We start from the raw sequence: 23817 nt of genomic DNA, 5'->3' as shown, positions 1-23817 counted from the left end.
AATACAATTAGAAAGAAAAGTAGAAGTAGGTCATTTGGCCTCATGTCCACCCTGTCATTCCATCACCAGCTGATCAATTCTCCCCCTCAGCCCCACTCCCCTGCCTTCTCCCCATAACCTTTGACACCCTGACTATTCAGATCCCTATCTCTACCTTAACTTGGCCTCCACAGCTGCTCTTGTATCCTATTTGTTTAGATTGGAATATCAACAATGAAATCACCTTCTTCACCAATGACTCAACCTGGAGTTAACCTTTAGGGTGTCCTGCACGAGTCCATTCACAGCTTCGAATTTTCAATTTTATCCCCATCCAAATAATAGCTGGCCCTTTTATTCCTTCTCTCAAAGTGCACGACTGTACATTTTCCACTCCTCATCCATCCAAGTCTCTCTGCAGCCTCTCCATTTCCTGCCCATCCCTCATCTTTGTATCATTTGCAAACTTGGCCACAAGCCATTTATTCCATAATGTGAATCATTAACATACAACATTGAAAGTTGCCCCAGTGACCCCTGTGGAAGCTCACCAGAATTCCCACGGTTTCCTGCCATTCAGTGTTTTTTCCCCAGACTTGCATCTTTCCTTTAATTTCATGGGCTCTTATCTTGTGAAGCAGCCTCTTGTGCAGCACAATGTCAAATGCTTTTGAAAGTCCAAATATTCAACATTCTTTGGATCTCCTTTGTCGAGCCTGCTTGTAGTTTCTTCGAAAATAATTGCAGGAGATTTGTCAGGCAAAATTTTCCCTTCAGAAAAGCATGTTATCTCTGACCTATCTTGTCTTCACCTCCAGGGACTTTGCAACCTCATCCTTGACAACTGACTCCAACCACTTCCCAACCACCAATGTTAGGCCAACAGGTCTATAATTTCCTTTCTGCTTCATCCCTGAGTTTATCGTTGCAGTTTTCCAGCCCTCTGAATCCATCTATCCATTCTTGGAAGATAATTACTATGCTTCCACAATCTCTAGAGCTACTTTCAGAAGCCGACAATACATTCCATCTGATCCAGGAGATGGATCAACCCATAGACCATTCAGTTTCCCAGACACCTTCTCTTTCACGATTGTGACTGCATTCACCTCTCTTCCTTGACACCCTTGAAAGTCACGTATACGACTAATGTCTTCTTTTTTCTTTCTTTGGCTTGGCTTCGCGGGTGAAGATTTATGGAGGGGTAAAGTCCACGTCAGCTGCAGGCAAAATAATCACCTTTCTGCCATTTCCTCGTCTCCCGTTACAATTTTTCCAGTGTAATTTTACAATTGGTCCTTTATCGATCATCATCTTTTTACTTTTAATAGAAAGTTTTTGGTATCCTTTTTGCTATTATTTGCTAGTTTCTTTCCAAAGTTCTATTCCTTTTGAATGACCCTTTCATTGCCTTCTGTAGGCTTTTTAAAAGCTTCCCAGCCCTAGCTCTCCTTTTTTTTATTTCCTGGTCTGCTTTTACTTTGATTTTAATGTTTCTTGCCAGCCTCAGTTGAGTCATTTTTCCATTCAAATATTTCTTCTTTATATTCATCCTTATTTCCCGCAGAAACTAAAGCCATTGTGGCTCTGCCATCCTCCCTGCTGGTGTGCCTTTCCAATCAACTTTGGCCAGCTCCTTTTTCATACCTCTGCAGTCCCCTTTATTCCACTGGTCTACTGACACATCAAATTTTGGATTCTTCCTCTCGTACTGCAGGGAAAATTCGATCGTATTATGATCACTGCCTCCTAAAGGGCTCCCTTACCTTCAGCTCCCTTATCAACTCTGGTTCATTACACAATACCCAATCCAGAATTGCCATTTGTAAAACACAAAAGTCTGCAGACACTGTAGTTTAAGTACAAACACAATGCTGGAGAAACTCAGCAGGTCAAACAATGAAGGGCTCAAGCCAGAAACATTGGTTATGTATCTTTATCTTTGCTATATCAAGTATATGGTTTGACCTGCTGAGATTTCTCAGCATTGTGTTTTTACCAGAATTACCATTTCCCTAGTCGGCACAGCCACAAGCTGTTTCTACGAAGCCATCCGATAAATTCCTTCTCTTGGGATCCAGCACCAACTTGATTTTCCAAATCAACCTGCATATTGAAATTTCCCATGACTAATGTAAGAATGTCCTTTTTACATGCCCTCTCTATCTCTCACATCCTGGTTATTATTTAGAGGCCTGAATACAACTCCCATCATGGTCCTTTTACCTTTGCATTTTCTTAAATCTACCTTCAGGGATTCTATATTTTCTGATCCAATTTATCCTCTCCCCAAAGATTTACATAAAACCATAGAACACCACAGCATAGAAAACAGGCCCATTTGGCCTGTCAACCATCATCTCCCCAGTCCCACTCCATGCCATTAACCCTCCAGTCCTCTCCCATCCATGTACCTATCCAATTTACTATTAAAACACATGATCAAGCTCACATTCACATCAAATGGCAGCTCATTCCACACTCCCACCACAGAGTGAAGAATTTACCCTAATGTTCTCCCTAAAACTCCCCCCCCCCCCTTCAGCTTAAAACTATGACCTCTTCCCCAATTTGGGTAAGTGGGAAAAGCCCATTCGCATCCACTTTGTCTTTTCCTCTAATAATCTTGTAAACCTCGATCAAATCTCTCCTCATTAACATACAAGAGGAGTAGGCCATCCAGCCCATTGAACCTGTTCTGCCATTCAATAAGATCATGGCTGATCCAATCGTGGACTTAATTCCACCTACCTGCCTTTTCCCCATATCCCTTAACTCCTTTTAATGTAAAATTATATCTAACTGAACCTTAAATATGTTTAATGAAGTCACCTCAACTGCTTCCCTGGGTAGAGAATTCCACTGATTCACTACTCTCTGGAAAAAACTCATCTCCGCCTTAAATCTACTCCCCTGAATCTTGAAACCTTGTCCCCTAGTTCTGGTCTAACCTACCAGAAAAAACTATTTTCTTGCCTCTCTTAGCTATCTCTTTCATAATTTTATATGTTTTTATAAGATCTCCTCTCATTCATCTGAATTCAAGTGAGTACGATTTAGTCTCTCATTTCTGGGATCAACTCGGTGAACCTCCTCTGGACTGCCTCCAAGGCCTATCTATCTTTCCTCAAGTATGGAGACCAGAACTGTACACAGTATTCCAGGTGTGGCCTCACTGTACCTTGTACAGTTGCAGCACGACCTCCCTGCTCTTGAATTTAATTCTTCTAGTGATGAAGACCAACATTCCATTTGCCTTCTTAATAACCTGTTGTACCTGCAACCCAACTTTTTGCGATTTATGCACAAGCACTCCCAAGTCCTTCTGCACTACACTATGCTCCAGTTTTTAACCATTTAAATAATAATCTGCTCTTCTATTTTTCCTACCAAAGTGGATGATCTCGCATTTACTAACATTGTACTCCATCTGCCAGACCTTTGCCCTTTCAACTAACTTAACTATATCCTTCAGCCTCTCCACATCCTCTGTACAATTTGTTTTTCTACTCCATTTAGTATCATCCACAAACTTGGCTACACGACACTCTGTCCCCTCTTCCAAATCATCAATGCAAATGGTGAACAGCTGCAGGCCCAGCAGTGACTCCAGCGGCCCCCCCACTCACCACTGTCTACTAATCAGAAAGACACCCATTTATCACGACTCTCCGCCTTCAGTCAGTTAACCAATCCTCAATCCATGCCAACATATTTCCCTCGACTCCATTCATCTGAATCTTATTGATAAATCTCTTTACAGCAGCTTATCAAACACCTTCTGGAACTCCAAATATACATCAATCTGTTCCCCTCTATCTACCTCACCCATTATATCCTCAAAGAACTCCAACGTTTGTCAAACAAAACCTGTCTTTTCTGAATCCATGCTGCATCTGTCTTTTGGAACCCCTTCATTCTAAATTTCTCACTATTTCATCCTTAATGACAGCTTCAAGCATTTTCCCAACTACAGACTTTAAGCTAACTTGCTGATAGTTACCAGTCTTCTGCCTACATCCCTTTTAAAAAAAAAAGGGCGTGACATTTGTTGTCTTCCAATCTGCCGGGACCTGCTCAGAATCCAGAGAATTTTGGTAAATGACTATCAACACCTCGACAATAACTCTTGCCATTTCCTTCAATATCCCATCAGGACCAAGGGATTTGTCTGCTGTCAGTCCCATTAGTTTGCTCATCACTCTCTCTTTTCTAACAATTATTTTATCAAGGCCCTCACCTCCCTTCACATCCCTATCACCACTCTTTGGCAGGCTGGACATATCTTCCAATGTGAAGACTGACACAAAATATCTGTTCAATATTTTGGCCATTTCTTCATTACTCAATATCAATCTCCTTTTCTCATCTTCCAAGGGACCTATGATGGTCTAGCCCTCTCCTTAGTTTTATATATTTATATAATTTTTTTGCTATGTTTTTATATTTTGTGCTAATTTACCTTCATAATCTTTCTTCCTTTTCCTTTATTTTCTGTTTAGTTATCCTTTAGAGCCTTTTAAAGTTTTCCCAATCCTTCAATTTGCCACTACTCTTGGCTACTTTGTACATGAGTTTTTAATTTTATACTTTCCTTAGTTGAGCAAGGCCAACTCTTCCCTCTCTTACTGTCCTTATTTTTAACAGGAATATATTTTTGTTGAGCATTGAAAAATATCTGGAAGTTTTCCATTGTTCCTCAACTGTTCTGCCAACTAGTCTGTGCTCCCAGTCCACGCTGATCAATTCCTCCCTCATCCTGTTGTAGTCTCCCCTGTTCAAGCATAATATACTAGTTTTAGATCTAAATATTGCACCTCCATCTGTATGAGAAATTCAATCATACTTTGATCACTTTTTCAAATAGTACCCCCAACAACTAGATCGTTAATTTTATCTATCTCATTGCACAATATTGGATCTAAAATAGCATTCTCCCTTGTTGGTTCCTTAACATATTGCTCAAGAAAGCTATTACGGATGTATTCTATGAAGTCATCCTCCAGACTCCCTCGACCAACTTGATTTTCCCAATCGACGTAGAAATTAAAGTCAAAGATGTCAACTGCCTAACCTGTTTAATCTTTCCCTGTAACACAACCCCTGAAGACTCGGCAGCATGCTAGTAAATCTTTTCTGTACTATTTCAATTTTATTGATATCCTTCCTGTAGTTAGGCACCCAGAACGGTGCACAATATTCCAAATTTACCTCACCAATATCTTCTACATAACATCCCAACTCTTATACTCAACACTTTGATTTATAAAGGTTAAGATCCTAAAAGCTTTCTTTACAACCCTGTCCACACGTGACGTCACCTTCAGGAACAACGTATCTGCACTCCTAGATCCCTCTGCTCCTCCGCACTCCTCATACTGTACAAATCCTACCCTGTTTTGCCCTTCTAAAATGGATCACCTCACACTTATCTGCATTAAACTCCATATGCCACTTTCTGGTCCATTTTCTGAGCTGGTCCAGTTCAATTTTAAGCCAGCAGAACCCTCTGCTTACCTTCCTGTCCTTCCTATACTATACATTGTATCCAGCTATGGTCTTCTAGCAGCCACAACTCACTGATGGGCACAATGTCATACCTGCCAACTTCCAGCTGCATTACTAGGTCATCAACCTTATTTCTTATACTGTAGGTATTTAAATTCAAGACATTCATCACTCTTTTCAATTTTGTTTCCAAAGTACCCGGTTAAATCCTTAATCCTACGTTTGCAATTTTTCCCTATCAACTGCCTGTCCTTCCTCCCAATCTCGCTACACTGTACATCTACTTGTGTATCTTCTGCCCTATTCATTGCCCTCTCATTCTGGTTCCCACCCCCCGGCCAGAGTAGTTTAAACATTCTCTAACAGCTCCAACAAACCTGCCCGCCAAGATTATTCCCTCTCCTGTTCAGGTGCAACTTGTATTTTTGTACAGGTCATACCTTCTTCAGAAGAAATACCAATAATCCACGAATCTGAACTCTTGCCCTCGTACCAACCCTTCAGCCATGCATTCATCTACCCTAACCTCCTGTACCTGCCCACACTGGCACATAGCATAGGCAGAAAACTACAAATTATCTCTCCCCTCTGAGAATGCCATGGACCTGAGCAGAGATGTCCTAACCCTGGCACCTGGGAGGGAACATACCATCTGGGAGCCTTGATCTTGCTCACTGAAACTCCCATCTGTTTGCCTTGCTGTCAAATTCCCCAAACATCATAGCTCTCCTCTTTTCCCTTCTTTTCTGAGCTGAAGTGCCAGACTTTTGAGCCAGAGATGTGACCACACCCTACAACACAGTTTCCAAAATAGTATACTTATTGTTGAGGGGACCAGCTCTGAAGTGGCTGCCTATTTATTCCCTTTCCGTCTCCTAACCATCCAGTCACCTCCCTTTTGCCTCTTGGGTGTGACTATCCTATTATTCCCTCTGCCTTCCAATTGATCCAGACCTCATCCTGCTTCAGTTCTCCAACAGTCTGTAAAGAACTGTAGCTGGATGCACTTCCTGCAGACACTTGTGCTGTCCCAGATTTCCCACATGCTTCCATTGGAGCCCAAGATGCCATTTCCACTACCTACTCTGGGTTACTATGAAAATATCTCACCTGACCTTGCCTGTATCTGTACCATGGCCTTAGCCTCAGCTTGCCAAAGCTTCTAACTCGCCATTCCTTCACTGAGCCACTTGCACATTGGCTGCTCTACTTGTGCCTGCTTTAATTTGTTCCTGCTAATGAATCACAATTCAACTGGTCCACTAAAGTGCCGAGCCCCACGAATGCTCCTTTTTAAACTCTTCTCCCCAACCTCTGCGTGACTCTCCTTGCGATTCTATTCCACTTTTTCCTTGCACTCAACAGCTTCCTGCACATTCTCTGTATTTCCCATATTTCGTGTATTCAGAAGTTCTCAAGCAGAAATTGAACATTCAGGGTTCTCTGGTTTGAGATGACATTTTGTGGACTTGCCACCCAACTTGAGACAGAAGCTATAATGTACTTGATTTTAACTGGAGTGCCATAATGCTTGGCAGATTTGAGTAGAAGGTCAAAAGGGGAAAAACAAACAAACATCGGAATGAGTTACATGGACCTTGTGACCCAAGTAGAAAGGTGTTGGTTGTAGGCTTATTAGACTTCATGTACTCACCACAACACTCCCTTCCCTACAACTTTTTTTTCCACTTTTCCTGTTGGGATGAAGAATTTTCAGCTGAAATGTTTTCCTTCTGTACCTGTTGCTTGACCATTGAGTCTGAAATTTTATTTTATTTCAGTCTGAGAGCACTCATCATCAAGGCTCCTTTAAACTTGGCATTCATGGAATGCAACTCCAGCAAGAGCCAGGAGGAAAAACAAAGTTAAGTAACAACCAAGGCTAAACTCAAGTCCTGCACGTGGTTCACTCCTGGAGCAATCAAGACTGACAAATAGAATCTTCCCATGGCATGTGGGCCTATGCCATCCTTCATTTTAGAAACATCAAAATGACATAGACATTGCAGTGAATTGCAGGATCTTACAATCTGCAGTTATTGTAAAGTAAAATGTAAATGATCACAAGCCATGCTAAGGGCAGCAATGACAATGTTAATATTAAGTGTGTACATGCAGAACTTTAATTCCTAGTAGGTTAATACATTGTACAGCCAGATATAGATTTAAAATGCCTTTGTTAAATTTTATTTTAATTGTTATAATCTATTTTTAGAAAATTACTTTTTAAACCTACCTTGATATGGATCTCAGATTTTTTTGCCATTTAGTCGTAAACCCTTATGAAGCAAATGTATTGTACAAATTATTGTTGTGAATCATTAAATATAACTTTACATGGAAATGGTATATCATACTGGTGTATGAATGAAAAATGCTTACAATTCATACAACTTTCTCAAGGTATGCATTATCCCATGCATAAATGGTCATCTTTCTGGAATATACCTTAACAGGATGATGACTTCTGGCATGCCTTGCTCATCTTAATAGCACATTAATTTACACTAACATTTGGTTCTCTTGTTCCAATCCTTGCATTTAGGGGGAAACACAATTTCAGAATGAAGCCCCTTTTCTCAAACTATCCAACTTTCAAACAGGTCATTGAAACCAGACATGTGTGCACTGACCTCTGTACTTCATCCAACACAACTGTGCATCACATCAAGGAGTCAAGAACTGCTTGAAAGATAGTTATTCTGTTGCAGAGGGACACGACAACAAGATGCACAACCTCTGAAAGTAGCTTAATAAAGTATCCCTTCTGTATATTTCCATGTGTAAAACTGAATTGAAAATATTCTTGCTGTTCATTTGCCCAACCTCAGCAGTAGCATTTTATTGATAATTTCTCCCAATTTTTGTTCTGTTAATTATGCTATGCCATGTTCTTTGAGGGTAATTCAATGTGAAAGATTCCTTCTATCACAAGAAGCCATTCACCCTTATAGGAAGGCAACAAACACATGAGGTGTTGCAGATGGAATAAACCCATATGACTTAGGATCATTTTATCAATGAAATCAAATTAAAATTTAGGCACTCCATTTAGTTCTTGATAGATGCTTCTACTTTGAAGGATTTCAGCACCCTTCAGTGAATTTAAAGTTCCCTCATTCAAGACCATTGGCAAAACAAAGTCCATTTTGGTGATCTCACCAGCAGATTATCTGCTTTTAAAATTACTGCTAGTCATGGAATCAACATCAAGAGCTTTAATTCGCCAACGTGAAATTCAAAGTAAACAGTTTTGAAGACACTACAAAGAGCCACATCATTATAGAGAGGAAAAATAGTTCCTATTTGAGAAATAAGAACAGGAGACTAATTTGGGGTCTCTGTGAATGTAACATATTCAACTTCATGAGAAGATTTAAGACTCCAGTGGAACATATTGATATGGCAATAAGACAGTTACAAGGGGGTGGTAATTTAAAACTGACATCCTCTTCTTGGAGAGGATGGTGAATCTCTGAAATTTCATGGATGGCTGCTGAGGCTAGTCACTGGATGTATTTAACGAGGTTATAGATAAAAGACTGGGGAATTGAGAGCTATGGAGAACAGGTATAGAAGAGATGAGGCCTGGAGCATATTGTAACGGGGACAGGTGGCTTAATCTTGCTCTGATGGACGCGCTTGCATTTCTAATTTTCAGATAGAAGATTTTAACCAGAAAGAGGGGGCAAGGGACTAAAGTTTGGAAGAGGTGGCAAATCAAAGAGTGAGCACAAGTTTTGAGAGAAAGGTATTAGTTTAAGAAAGGATAAACAAACAATGACAGGAAGGGACAGAAACAAATCAGAAGGTGGTTAGAATTAGAAAGGTCAAAATTAAAGGCTCTCTTTCCAACTACACTTGGCATTCTAATTAACACAGATGAACTGAGAGTGCAAACTGAAATAAACATATGTTAGCCATTACAGAGATATGACTGCAGGATAACCTGAAGGTTGAAGCATGTTTGATATTTTGGAAGCTACAAAAAGCTGGTGTTATATGCAGTGGTCATATTAATAAATAGGAACTGAAAGATGCAAATAAATCTGATTCTATCACATAATATCGGCCCAGCTGTATCAAATTGAACTTGTTCAAATTGCTTTAGCAGTTTCTAGGAAATACATGCAATATCATGGAAGTGAGATATAGATTTAGGCATGGAAAGATGGCATGTAGAACTTCGTAGGTGTATACCACTTGAGAAGATTACTTACAGTTTATGAAACAAATATCATGTATTTTGGAAAATATGGCACTCATATTTACAAAATGTGGGTTTGTACATTTGATAGACTCTCTGAAGACCTCATTTCTTGGTAATCTCCAATATTAGACTTTATGATATAAATGCTCCATTTCCTTGGCATTCTCTGGTCTTTAATTTTCTATTTTCTTTTTTTCTTTCAAGTGGCTTTGGGGGAGGGGGTTTATATACCACATGTATAACTTTTGAATTGAATGTAATGTAATTATTTTTGTGGTTTAAAATTTGTAAATAAAATATAAAAAACATTATCTGCCCATCTTTGAACAGAATTGTCACAACCATGAGAAAGTGCATTTTCTCACATACAGGGCTTCTCAGCCACATCTTAACCACAGAATTACTTTTTCAAATGCTGTCTGGAGGCTGGAGTACACATGTAATGCAAACTTTACAAATCCACATCAAGACACAGAGTGCCAAGACAAGTCTCAAGTCAATGTTTAAACTAGATTTGACTTCACTGAGTATTCTCCAGAGTTGTTTGACTCATTGAGAAAAGATTTTTCCAGGGGTAAAACATACTGGGGATGTAACTTAATTGGGTCTAAATTAGGCGGCACAGATTCGTGGCCCGAAATGGCCTGGTACCTTGCTCTATGTCTAAATTTAATTTAAAATTTTAAAAAAATTTAAGATTCAAAAATGCCAAAGATGGGACAGTTGAAACATTACATGGCACCTTGGATGAATAAAGTAGTAGCTACTTTAGAAACACAAAATAGATGTTAGAATTTATATTCTATTTTTAAAAAGTATATTGTTGAGGAGTTTACTTGGATGTATTGTTCTCTTAAAGGGGGAATTAATGCTCGGGGATTATTTTACTCCTATCAACCAAAACCCATTTCAGTTTATATTTATGATTCCTGAGATGGAAAATTGTCATACAAGGAGGAATTAAATCAGGGGTGGGCAACCTTTTAATTTAGACATACAGCATGGTAACAGGAATTTTGGCCCACAAGTACATACTGTGAGCGTAGGTTAATTGGGTGGCATGGACTCATGGATCGAAATGGCCTGTTGCCAAGCTGCATGTCTAAATTAAAAATTAAAAGGTTGGTCACCTCTCAATTAAACGAACCAGGCCAGTGGTTAGAAGAACAAGAGGCAAATTCGTGGAAGGGAACAAGATTTGAAGAGGCTTGTTGGGACAAATGAGGAATTGATGTTTCCTCTACTAGATCTGCAGAGCAAGGAGTCACAGCCTCAATACAGGAGACCTGAACTTTAACATTGAGATGTGAAGCATCTTCTTCCCCAAAATAGTGGGTGGAATTCACCACCGACCAGAGCAGTGGAGACCCAGTCACTGAGAACATTCACAAGAGAATTTTTAAAAAATCTATCATTCTTTAAGGGAACCAAATGACATGAGGTGCTGCAATATTTAGGAGAAAGAGAAGCCACATTTTTATTGAATAGCAGAGAAAGTAGTTGGAGGTCTAATCAGATTCCTATGCACAGTCTTGGAACAAACATGATCTAATTGATCAACAATGCTAACAACTCCCAGCTGTTGCAAACCCTATACACCAATTAACTAAAGCTATAAAAATAACTTTGTTCGGCATTACCAACCTTGTGTGGTGAGAGAATCCTAAAAGGCTAAATGATCAAGGATTATTGGTATCAGAACTCAGCAGGCCAGGCAACATCCATGGAAAGCAGATTTGTTTCATGAAGAAACTTTGGACAGGCTACGGTTGGATCAGTAAACTTTGTAAGAGTGAGAAATGATCATTGAAATATGCAAGATACCAAGGGGGCATTTTGAGGGACATAGGCCCAACGCAGGCAAATGGGATATACTTGGATGGAATGGACAAAGTAGGCCAAAGGGTCCCTTTCCATGCTGTATGAGGGTCAATTATGGAGGGATGTATGTCTCCTCCCATGATGACAAGAGGAACTGAGGGCACAAGACCAGCCATGACTTTGCAAAATGGCAGAGCCGGATCAAGGAGCTGCTGGTCCCATCTGACTCAGCTGATTTGCTCACATTTCAGATTGCGGTCCCCTTCAATGACTTTGAGGCTTGTTCACCCAATACACGTTGGCAGAGGTTCAACTCAGAGATACACACCTGAAGATCCAGTTCATGACAGTGCTGTGAGAGCTCATCCTTCAATTCCTCCTCATCACACAAACTTGATCTCTTCAACTGCAGAGAGAGAAGGTGGTTTTATTTTGGTAATTTCTAGGCAATTTCATTGTCAGATCACAGAAAAAACATCTCGAATTAATTTTAATTAAATTTTGACGTGCAACACGATAACAGGTCCTTTTGGTCCATGAGCCCATACCACCCAAATACCCCAATTAACCAACAGTTCCAGTATATTTTGAACAGTGGGAAGAAACCAGAACACCCAGAGGAAACCCATGCAGACACGGGGAGAACATGCAAAAGCCTTACAGACAGCATCGGATACGAATTTGGATTGCTGGTGCTATAATAGCGTTGTGCTAACCGCTGCACTAAACATGATGCCCCAAGACTAATTTAATATTATTAATAATTAATTTAATATTAACATACTGCCTAACCCATTCAGCAAGGCTTTGACCACCTTCCCCAACATTGAATTCTAATTAGATCATAGCAAGATTTCTCGCTATAACCCACTCTATAAATACCTGGCAGTCGACATCACTGAAGTTGTCACTATGCATGGATTCACAAGGGTCCCTCGTCAAAAGCTGGAGAACAAGGAAAAGCGATGTGATTATTACCAGTGCAGAGACAAATACAAAAGGGTCTGGACAACAGATTTATCACTTAGGCGCATAACAATAAGGAAATTGTACAATGGAAACTGACGAAGAGGGTTGCAAACAGTAGGTTGAAAGCTTTTAGTTTCATCACTTAAATAGAAATACCCTGTCTACCTTCACCAATGCATCAAACTCAAGAAGTAGTAACATGAAGAGTAACTGCGTGGCTGTAAAGTGGAAACACTGACATGCACTCTGGAAGAAGAGGGACCTGCTCTCCAAGGGTAAGCTTCAGCTAAACTGGGCCAATCCTAGAATCCTGCCAAATCAAATAATTAGGCTATAAAGATTTAAAGGGTACACACACAAGAGGCTGCTTCCTTTGGGCAAAGAGGCTACAACTAGATACTGTGTCTCAGGAGGCATTCAAACGGAGATGAGGAGGAGAACTTATCTGCCCATTGCAATGGCTGTAAATCATTAGAATTCTTTCCTCCACAGGATTGTGGATGCTAAAATCATTCACTGTGTACGCTATCAAGAGCCACAGGTTTTTGAAAACCATTCTGTATTTGGAAGGGATATGGTTGTCATGTGACAGCACTGCCCTCCCCCCCCCCCCTAGTTGAAGGACACACCAGCTAACCCTAACCCCCCACCAATTAGTGCGCACCTCGCTGTTGGTCTCATGTAAATTACCTGGACTGGACTCTCTTGCCTGACTATACTTGACCTTGGGCTAGTGACTGTTGTAAATGGATTAACCCTCTTGGCATTGAGCCATTGTCCTTCTCTACTCCTAATGACCTGGGCTGGACCCTCCAGCACTATAAAGGTGCCATTGTTCTTTGTTCTCTCTTTTTGCGAGCTTGGGACCATCCTGATTCACTCCAGGCCTAGAAATGTGGAAGGGAGCGGGAGAAACTGTTGGTAAGATGTGCACTGTTAAAAGGGTTGGGAGTGTTTAATTAGTGTCTCTTGTAGCAGAGAGCTGGGCCTGCACTGAGTCAAGGGGCATCGTAGTGATTTTTTCCTTGATCATTGTGTGTAACCAGTTCATTTTGTTCCTGCTATTTTCACATTCATTATTAATTGTTTATTATTAATTTCCCACAGTTGCTGCAAAGTGGGGCGTCCGGGGCACGGGGCGCCCGGGGCGCGGGGTATGTGTTACCATTTCCACACTTGCCTTCATTACAGGAACTGTGTCCAGAATTCTTGCCTTTGAGACCTATCAAACCTGTTTCCTCACTCATAACACATTCCCAAAAGATAATGGAACACAACAGGTTAATGAAGATAAAGGTGTTGGAACCTCAATGCACCTCATACAGCATGGTAACAGGCCCTTTTGGCCCACAAACTTGTGCTGTCCAATTACACCCAATTGACCTACAACCCCTGGTACGTTTTGAAGGGTGGGAGGAAACTGGAGCCCCCAGGGAAAGCCTATGCAGACACAAAAATGTACAAATTCCTTAGACAGCGTGGGATTCAAACCCTGATTCTGATCGCTGTAACAGCATTACACCAACTACTGCACTAACTGTGCCACCCTCATACCTGCTCATACTTTTTATATTCCTGTAAAATAGAAGTGTAAAAAAAATTACTTTGTTCCAAGCATCAGATTAAAAACACACAGTGCTGTAATAACTTTTATTTAGCAAAAAGCCCCCATCATAATAGAATTCCTAATGATTAGACAAGGGAGCCATCAACCAAACAAACTTGGCCCATGCCTCAAAATTTGAAGATTGTGGTGTTGAATCCAATGCCACAAAGAAAAAAAAAACATTTGGAGGAAAATTGGGGGATAAATTCTGGATAAGGCATGAAAGTTCAAGATTGCTCAGGTGAGCACAAGAAATTTGATGGCATTTTTCAAAGAAAAAGAGAGTTCCCTCCTGTCCTGCCCATCATTCATCCATCAACAGATGAAAAGCAAAACATTTACTTGTCAATCATTGTTTGTGAAGCCTTGCTGTACATTTTTCCTGGCTACTGCATTTATTGCTGGCACATTTGGGATATCTCAAACATTAAAACAAATTCTTCTGAATTTTAATCCTGCTGTTGAAAATATTCATCCTAGTATTGTTAAGAGATTTCAGTTTAATTGTAATGGGAATAACTCCATGGATATGAAATAAGAAATCATGCAAAAATGCAAGTGCTCAGAATCAAAGCTCAGCAGACATTATGAAACACAAATCTGAGTGACTGGGTGGCAAAGTGAGACGAGGTGAAGCATAAAAGTCTGGAGATTGTAGAGATGCTGGAGGAACCTAGTTAGTCTCGCAGCATCCATAGGAGGTAAAAGTATATTACTGATGTTTCAGGTCTGAGCCCTTCCTCAAGTAAAGGAGACATACGGGTTTCACAAGCATTTCACCAAATAACGAGTTGACTAGAAAACACAAGACCCAAGCAGCTGAATATGCTCAGCCTGTTCAGGTTCAAAATAAACGAGCCATTAATTTGAAAACTATTATTTAGAATGAAGACTGCTTCAGAGAAATGTTTTCTGTTCAGCTGCATCTGCTTACCTCCTGGATGGCTGTCATGACAACATGTTGTACAGATTCTTCAAGGGTCATGATGTGCTGGATATATTCTGGAAGGGAAAACCACTTTGTAGAGTAACATCATAGTTGTTACATTAAAAACTTTGTTCCCTAAACCAATTCATTCAAATTGCGTCTTGGACAGAAACATTTCAGTAATTAATGATCTGGCAAGTGCTGCAGCATTGCAAAGAACTCCCTTTCAATTCCAGGCTTCTAATTCTGGCCTCAATTTATATTTGAATGTACAGCCTCTGGGGATTATGCCAAAGAGCAGCTGGATTGATAGATGGAATGTTACATGCCAACACAGCATTCCATTTCTAGGCTGGTCATTGAATTGGGTGGGGGAAAATAGGAGAAAGGAATTTGAAAATTAAAAATAATAGGGTTAACAGTAAGTTCCAAAAGACCCACAGATTTAGATGAAGGGGAGCAGCAGTAAAAAAAATTAACATAATTTTATTCTAAAATGTGATAGTATAACAATGGAGCAAAATCAAACATGCCACTCTTGAAATTCAAGGTCATAAGTTCCTCTCATCCATTTCCCCACCTCCCAAAATATGCTTCAAATTCATTTAAAATGCTATCAAATGCTAAGGTTCATTGATGACACATTCCACACACAATTTTTAAAATGGCTTCAACAAGCTAAAAGATACACTTCCATGGCTGTAGAAGCAGGGTCGTTGGTCATATTTAAGGCAGAGATTGACAGGTATTTGATTAGTCGGGGCAACAAGGGTTATGGGGAAAAGGACAGGGAGTGGGAAGATGGATAGAATGGCAGAGCAGACTTGATGGGCCGATGAGTCTACTACTGCTCCTCCATTTTGTGATCTTTTGAACTGCTGATTGAATAAAGATCTTCTATCAGAGGAAGTGCACATCTTCACCAAGCGACGCCAGACCTTGAAAACAATTAATCAATATAGAGCAAGAAAGTAGTCTCGATAAAAACCATCACATATTCTGGAATAATGAAAGATTTTCTTGCTGATGTGGTAATATTTTTCACGTGCTGTGCCAGTTACAACCCTTGGTATTCAATTTCAGACCGATTTTACTGCACACAAATAGGCTGATTCTGCACAACCAGTGATGTTAACAATACAGACTTCCATCACTTCCACATCTGAACTCAGGAGACAGACCTAAAGGAGAGCAAGTATCTGCAAACATTGTGGTAAAGGTCCATTCAAACATGTCAGAATACAACCCGCTGCCGTATGGGCAGGCATCTTACCTTGTTTCTTCTCACAGCTGATTGCGCAGCCCAACACAAGTTGTAGCATCCGACCAAGCTCTGCTGCATCAGAGTGCTCACCAATAAGATTGACCTCTGGTAAATTATACTCTGAAATTTGATGGCCCAGAACCTAGATAGCATGTTATTTTGAAATAAAATTAATTTGGAAAAATTGCCACAATTATATATTAGAACATTTTTTTTGTCCAAATCTAAAACTTTGCTTTAACCTTCAAGTTTAGAGAATTTAAAAAATGTACATTTCCTCACCTATATAAATGACACAGTACACCATTGGCCACAGGCCTCCAATCTGAAAAACACTCTCTACCAGCTTTTCATAGGTAGACCAATTCTGAATCCAAACAGCCTGTTCCACTGATCCCATGCCTCAAAACTTTCTGAATAAGTCTCCTTGTCAAATGCCTTATTAAAATTCATATGCACCACATCTACCACCCTACTATCATCCATTTCTTGTCATCTCCTCAAAAGACTCACGAGGCACGATGTTCCCCTCAAAGCCATGCTAACTATTCCCAAGATGACAAGCCAATGGGAACCTTCCATTGCTGACTGCCTCCTCACACTGGGCAAGTGGGAGACAAGGAAGCAACTAAATTCCAAGTGCTTCATCCTCTTTAGTTTACCTCCTTATTCAGGAAACACCTAGTTATTTTTCCTCTCACTCACTCAGAACAATCTTGAAAGGTTTATTCATGAAAATTACTGTTTGAAATTATCTTTACCCAAAATAATTGCAGAAAAGGTGCAGTAAATTATTCAGAAGTTTTCTTCAGTCTATGAGCATAGAATCAAAGCATAGAAACGGGTCCTCATGGCCACTCTGAATGAGATGCCCATCTCCACTAATGCCGGATGGCAGAGATGACAGCATCCACGGTTGCAGCGGCTACTGAGGCTTCAAAGGTGTAATCTCTCTTGTTCATCTTGTCTGATTGCTAAATGCAAGGAACATCAAAACCAGTAGATCTACATAGCTTGAGGACCAGATCATGAAGGTACTATGCGAATATGACAATGAAGGCAGCACAGCGATCCCCCAACACCAAACTGAAGCCTGCTCCTGACACTTGAGGAAGAGGTCGTTGGAAATGGTATGCTTGCAAGTAGAAGTGTGAAATTGTCCATGTTTTTAATGCTGATTTTTACAAGTCCTGTAAGGGCTGTGTAGAATAGGAAGTTACTTAGCTTAGCAATAAAACAAGCAAAGGGGAATGATAAGAAAATGTGACATTGTGTCTCAAGGGTAGGTGGCAATAGAAAGCAACACCTTTCATAAGAGTGTGGTCTCGTTGAGGTATAATCCATGCTTTTTACATGGTGCATACGCTGTGGTGGCAAGGATCTGCTGTGCACCTGAGGTATCTCTTTATTGTTCTGTTATACAAAGGCTGTGATCAGCCTGTGCTGAGCTCACTTACTTGGGGAAATAGCTGCTGGGCTGCAGCTCTCTCTCACTCTGTAACTGGGTTTCTCTTGCTTTGCAAAGCAAAAATAAAGTTTACTTGTTTAATAGTGTTGAGGTTTTTTTTTATATAGTTTGAGAGAGGTTTGGAAATCAGTGCATGGCAGCATTCAGTTAAGACTCAAAGCAAATACACCCAGGCCCATGCTCCCAATGTTTTACTTGCAAATATACGATGTCTGGAAAATAAACTGAATTACCTCCGGCTGCATTAGAACCAGAGGGAAATGAAGGGGCGCTGTAGTCTGGAAATTATGGAAACATGGTTCCAGTACTCCACGCTTGATATTGCATATCAAGCCAGCAATATGTTTTGTATAATTAAGTGACTGTTGTGTGCTGGGTATTGTGTTTTTGTGTGCAGACCATGGTTCAAGAGACACTGTTTCATTGGGTTGTACACGTACATTCAGAAGATGATAAACTTACATACAATTGAGAATATTTATAAAGTTCTACATAGGCTGTCAAAGGACATGTGTAGGGAGGATGAAGTACCAAGAAAGCCATAATGCAGACCTGAGAAGATATGGGGAAAATATTGAATTTTGCACTGAAGTGGCAGAGAGGCACTTTGGCACCTCAAAGATAGGGATAACTTTTCATAATTGTAAACACTTTCTCAATGGATGGCACAGGAGACAAAGCATGAAATCACACTGCAGACCATCATCCCAAAGGCTACAAGTGCCCAAAAACTTAAAGACCGCAATAGAAATGTCCTGTAATTTCATGAGATTTTGCAGGTTTCCCTCGAACCTCCAGGATTGCAGTGCAATAATATAAATTTTTTTTTTTTTGGAAATATTGTCTTAAAACAAGTCATCATAACAAGCATTTTGAAGTACTTACATCATGGTAATATTCCAACATACTCTGAAGGATTTTCTTCAGATTGCTGACCTGCATGCAAGAGATTTAAACAGTCAGAGTCTCTCATAAGCAAGAGAGATGCCAGTTAGTCAGAAATCTGAATTATTCCTCATCAGTCACAAATCACTTATTGAGAAACACTACAACTACATCCCAACTCAAACAAAAAAATGTGTTTGGTTATGAACCTTTTCATGCCATTTTATATTTGGTCAGCGCTTAAAGAAGTTGCAACTGATCAGCATATTAGTATTTTACTCCAACTCCTATTAGTGAGTGTTTTGCATTAAGTAGATGACAAATTTGGTTTCTCTTCATCTCATAATTTGAACACATCTCTCCCTCACTGTAACTCAGTGCTCAGTTTGTTCTTAATACCACTTGATTAAAATTTAGGTTTAATCTCGGTTAAATATATTGCCTCCTGACGGTAGACAGCTGAGACTTTCAATTAGAATCAATACAAGCTCTGATTTATAATGACCACGAGGTCTCCCTGCAGTTTATATGCATTATACACTATTCTGAATTTGATGCTATTCCAGCTGTGAAAAATAACTCTAGGGCTAGAATGAAAACCACTTGCTTTCAAGATAAAGACTTGCTCCACAAAATTATACTTCCTTGTAATGTTTGCACCCACTTTATTTTTTGCTAAATGATTAAACTAAGTTTCCATCGGTTCCAATGTTTTAATCTTGCTGGGAATAGGCCAACAAGTATGATGGCTCTCTTGTACATTTCCCACTGCACCATATGGTGTTAAAAGTGCCTGTCAAAACACAGCCTGACCTAACATTGCACCACTATTGTAGCAGCCTTTGCAGTTCACACTGAGATCAGCTGAGAATAGGGATGCACGCAGGCTGTTATTACTAGTGGAGAAGCTACCCACTGAGCTAACAGAGAAAGACATCAGTTTTGTGTTAAAAGTTGCTCGTGTTGTGGCTACCTACACCTAAAAATGAACTGTTTTTTTAAAATTTATATAATGAAAGCACAATACAAACAAGCTGCACAGGAGACAACAACAATTAAAGAAAGGGGTTTGAGGAACCGGCAGAGTCAAGACCAGCCAATATCACATTGAATGGCAGGGCAAGCTTGCAGGGCTCAGAGGCCTTCTGCTCCTATTTTCTTGAGTTACTGTGCATTGAACCTTGAATGTTCATGAACCAGATGGCTCACTTTAATAACTTGTCTGCCCCTTATTCATTTCCTCTCTGCTGTGGAAAAAAGTCATTATTTTACCACAATACCTTCAGCCTCCAGTCTCCGATATCTTCCTTAACACGCCCCAACCAGGTTTCATTAAACCAGGAGGGATCACTGAAGAAAAGAAATACATTGACTGAGAAAAGTTACACGAAACAATACAGAAGAGCGTTGAATATTCAGCACAAACACAGGCAATTGACATGGAAACCAACAAAGTGAAGAATAGGGCATTTTTTTAATAAAAGGCATTTCTAAATGTTTAGCTCCAGCATATTTCACAAACATGATGCAAATCTAAACAATGTATCTAAAACACTGATCCACTACAGATGATATCAAGGTAACCAATCTCATTTCTTGATTGAACACAAGAATTAAGAGCTCGTTGAGCCTGCTTTCCATTTAATAAGACTGTGGCTGATCTGGCATTGGACTCAGCTCCACTGACCTGCCTTTTCCCCATAAGCTTTCATTTCCTGACTGTGAAAAGTCTCAACTGTTTTAAATATATTTAATCAGAGAGCCCAAATTATACTTAGTTGGAAGAATTTGCGGGGGGACGACTATCATTTCAGGACCGGGCCTCAGAAATTACCAAAGTGGAGTGTTTGAACGCGTGTCTTACAAACAGTTTGATAAATTGGACATCGATACACAAACCTGTGGCAAATATCTAGGTTTCCTGGGGGAGAAATAGTGGTGAATGTTGTGGTAAAGCATATTGATGAATGACAGTTTTTTTCTGTTATTAGAGGTCTTAATTGACACACAAGGTTATTGTATTGATATTTTTTGCTGCCATGTTTGTCTCTATTTTTATGAATAAGTTTTTGTTTTGTAACTTATGATGAATATAATTTTAAAACTGACTCAAGAGTTTGGGAAAACATTTTTTAAAGAACTCAGTGAAATTTAAAACATTAGATGGCCTCTCTGCTTCCTTGGGCAGGAATTCCATTGATTCACTGGTGTCTGGGAAAAGCAGTTCCTCCTTATTGCCATCCTAAATCCATTTCCATGAATCTTGAGGCTATGTCTCCTAGTTCTAGTCTCACCTACCAGTGGAAATAACTTTGGCATGCCGTGCAAGACTGCTGTTTCCAATTGGAGTGCAGATTTAAAATGGTTATTTTGAAATGTATAATTTTACAGATTTTAAAAATCAGTTAATCATTCACATTTTATTTGGCAATGGAGTATTATGGAGGATAACTGGTGGAACAAATGTGCAAGGAAAGATACACTTGCCTTTCTATACAAATTTCTCACTAGCCAGTGTGTTGACACTACCCTCTAAACTAGTTGTATGACACCCTCATGTAGCAGGTTGAGGAGCCATCGTTTCTGGATGTGACACTCTACAAGTAAAAGGGTCCATTTTTTAAACTACATCTAGAAACACATTCTTACTTTTTCAGTTCAAATAAAATAATTGTTGTGAAACATTGACTGTTTCTCTCTCCATGGATACTGGTCTGACCTGATGTGTTTTCCTAGCATTTCTGTTTTTGCTTCAGATTTCCTGTTTCTTTCCTCTAATTACACCCTGGTAACTAAGCACATAGATTAATCATGGCTCAGTTATGAGAGTATTTGCCATCAGTAACTCTCACACCCAAAAGTTAACTTGTTATGCAACCAAAACTCAACTTACATATGATGAAGAACCTGGGCAATTGCAACTCCACTGGTCAGATCTTGTTTGGTGTTACAAGGTGAAGCCACATGAAAAGTCTGGAGCTATGTTATGAAAGAGGTACATCATTAGACCAAAGGAAATTTTAAAAAAATTCAGAAAATAATTTCTTCAATACTGCAGACACTACCTAATGATATTCATGGTTTGAAACTCAATTCCAAGTTTTCACCATAAAATGCAGGCTGATTATGGGGTAGCACAGTTGGTGAGGCGGTTAACACAATGCCTTTACAGCGTCAGCAATTGGGACTTGGGTTCGAATCCCGCGCTGTCTGTAAGGAGTTTGTACGTTCTCTCCGTGTCTCTGCATGAGTTTTCCCTGGGAGCTCCGGTTTCCTCCCACCGTCTAGGGTTGTAAGTTAATTGGGTAAGTTGGCGGCACAGACTCGTGGGCTGAAATGGCTTGTAAATGTGCTATATGTCTTAATTAATTTTTAAAAAATGAAATATCCTGACAAATTCTCATGAATCCTGTATTTCTCCTCGTAAGCTCTTGAAATCAGTGATCTCATTCGTGATGATGCCACAATCTTGCATCTTACAATTTCAGACTAGGATATGAATTAACATTGAACAGCATAGCCCACAATGTCTGTCCCAATTTTGATGCTGATGTTGCAACTTCAGAGCAATTTTTGTAACTTCACGTGTCTCATTTCTCACAGCCTTCATCTCTATACAGATTTGGAACACTCTATTCAGTTCTGCTTTCCTCATTACGGGAAGGATGTTGTCTAGAATGGAGAACATGTCTTTTGGAGCAATTATGTCAGAGCTAGGACTTTTATCTTTGTTGCAACAAAGGATGAGAGGTGACCTAATAGAGGTACCAGTATGAAGGGCAGCACCTTTTTCCCAGGGCAACAATAGCACATACCAAAGAATGCCAGTTTAAGATGAGAGGAGAAAAGTTTAGTGGAGATGTCAGGGGTGCCTTGAGTGGTGGCAGCTGGTGCAATTGGGACACTCAAAAGACTCTTGCATATGGATACAAGAAAAATAAAATGTTATGAATATGAGATAGTGGAAGACTATATTGTTGTGGAGTGCATTTACATAGGTCAGCACAGCATCATAGGCCAAAGCACCTGTACTGCAATGTTTTACATTCTATAACCATAGAATGTAATTGCAAGATGTAATTGCAACTTGGAAGCAATCCCAAAATATATATTCAAGGTTTAATCTAAATGATTCTACCTGTTTCAATATTTCATACCATTTATAACAAATTGCCCCTAATAAAACTATCTTTTACAAATCAATGTATCACAGTCAGATGCTTCATTAAATTTGTACCATCTCCTAAACTTTTTCCATTGTGTTAACTCTAAACATAAATATTGTTTATTTTCAAGCAGACAACTTGTATTCCTAGAATTCCCTTTCTCTCTGTAGATATCCATCCTATTCATTTAAGGGCTCAAGATATTTTGATCATGTTATTGGACACCCTTTGAATTTCTTTAATAACTTTAAAGAGGGTTTCACAGTATTTAAAAAAAATTTGATCACGGTCAAGTGTAGAAAACATGGCTGCAATACATGTACAGCATCGTCAAGTCTAAATGCTGTCCAAACACTGAAGATCAGACTCTTCAGAACAGGAATCCTTCATACCTACATATACATCATCAGTCCTAGCACTAGGACACCGGAACCCAGGGCTCCAAAACATTTGCCCCAGACGTGGCAGGGATCCATAAGACACCAGCACGAAAAGGCCAAACAGCCCTGTGAGGCGGGGCTCAAGTGCAGAGCTCCTCACCTGGACTGGTCTAAGGTGCTATATAAATGCACGTTGTGGTTTCCTACTCCAAACCCCCAACCTGCCTATCTCGCCCCGCCCTTCCCCAGTACCTACCTTCACCTCTTCACTCCACCCAATTCCCACCCCTCCGCCACCCACCCATCCCCACTTCGCCTTTCCACCGCTACGTCCCAACCCTCTCTCAGTCCCCTCCTTCTCTCTCTCCCCCTACCGCCCCGCTCACCCATAGCAGCAGGCTGTCGCACAGCTCCACTCTGTCGGAGCTCATGCTGCTGCCTCCCCGCGGACCGGACCCAGTCTCGCGCCACCAGACTCCGCCGCCTTCCCCGGGAGCGCACTCGCGCACAGGCCGTCCCTTACATCTGTCCAATCAGCGCTCCACTGTGGATGAAGTCCCGCCCCCACACGGAACCTGAGCCAATGGCCGGCGGCGCTTCCCCGACCAATCACTTGAGGTTTGCTCCGGGCAC

At 40.2% G+C, this 23817-nt stretch overlaps 1 protein-coding gene across 3 annotated transcripts in view; it reads right to left on the bottom strand.

Annotated features, from left to right (window-relative positions):
- hook2 (hook microtubule-tethering protein 2) overlaps positions 1-23817 on the bottom strand; it is a 56059-nt gene that overhangs the window by 31787 nt on the left and 455 nt on the right. Inside the window, exons 1-8 of one of the 3 annotated variants that reach the window (XM_069927140.1) lie at positions 23571-23688; positions 21532-21617; positions 19919-19988; positions 18639-18689; positions 16295-16427; positions 15028-15095; positions 12401-12463; positions 11847-11924 (exon numbers count right to left, since the gene is read on the bottom strand). In XM_069927140.1, the coding sequence (XP_069783241.1) occupies positions 11847-11924; positions 12401-12463; positions 15028-15095; positions 16295-16427; positions 18639-18689; positions 19919-19988; positions 21532-21617; positions 23571-23615 (594 nt within the window). In that variant the 5' untranslated portion in view covers positions 23616-23688. Of the gene's footprint in view, positions 1-11846; positions 11925-12400; positions 12464-15027; positions 15096-16294; positions 16428-18638; positions 18690-19918; positions 19989-21531; positions 21618-23570; positions 23689-23817 lie in introns of those variants that run through there. The other 2 variants (XM_069927141.1, XM_069927142.1) reach the window with 2 other exon arrangements.

The sequence above is a fragment of the Narcine bancroftii genome, chromosome 3 (assembly GCF_036971445.1).
Source record: "Narcine bancroftii isolate sNarBan1 chromosome 3, sNarBan1.hap1, whole genome shotgun sequence".
Lineage (NCBI taxonomy): Eukaryota > Metazoa > Chordata > Chondrichthyes > Torpediniformes > Narcinidae > Narcine > Narcine bancroftii.
This window is presented reverse-complemented; position numbering and strand designations above follow the sequence as displayed.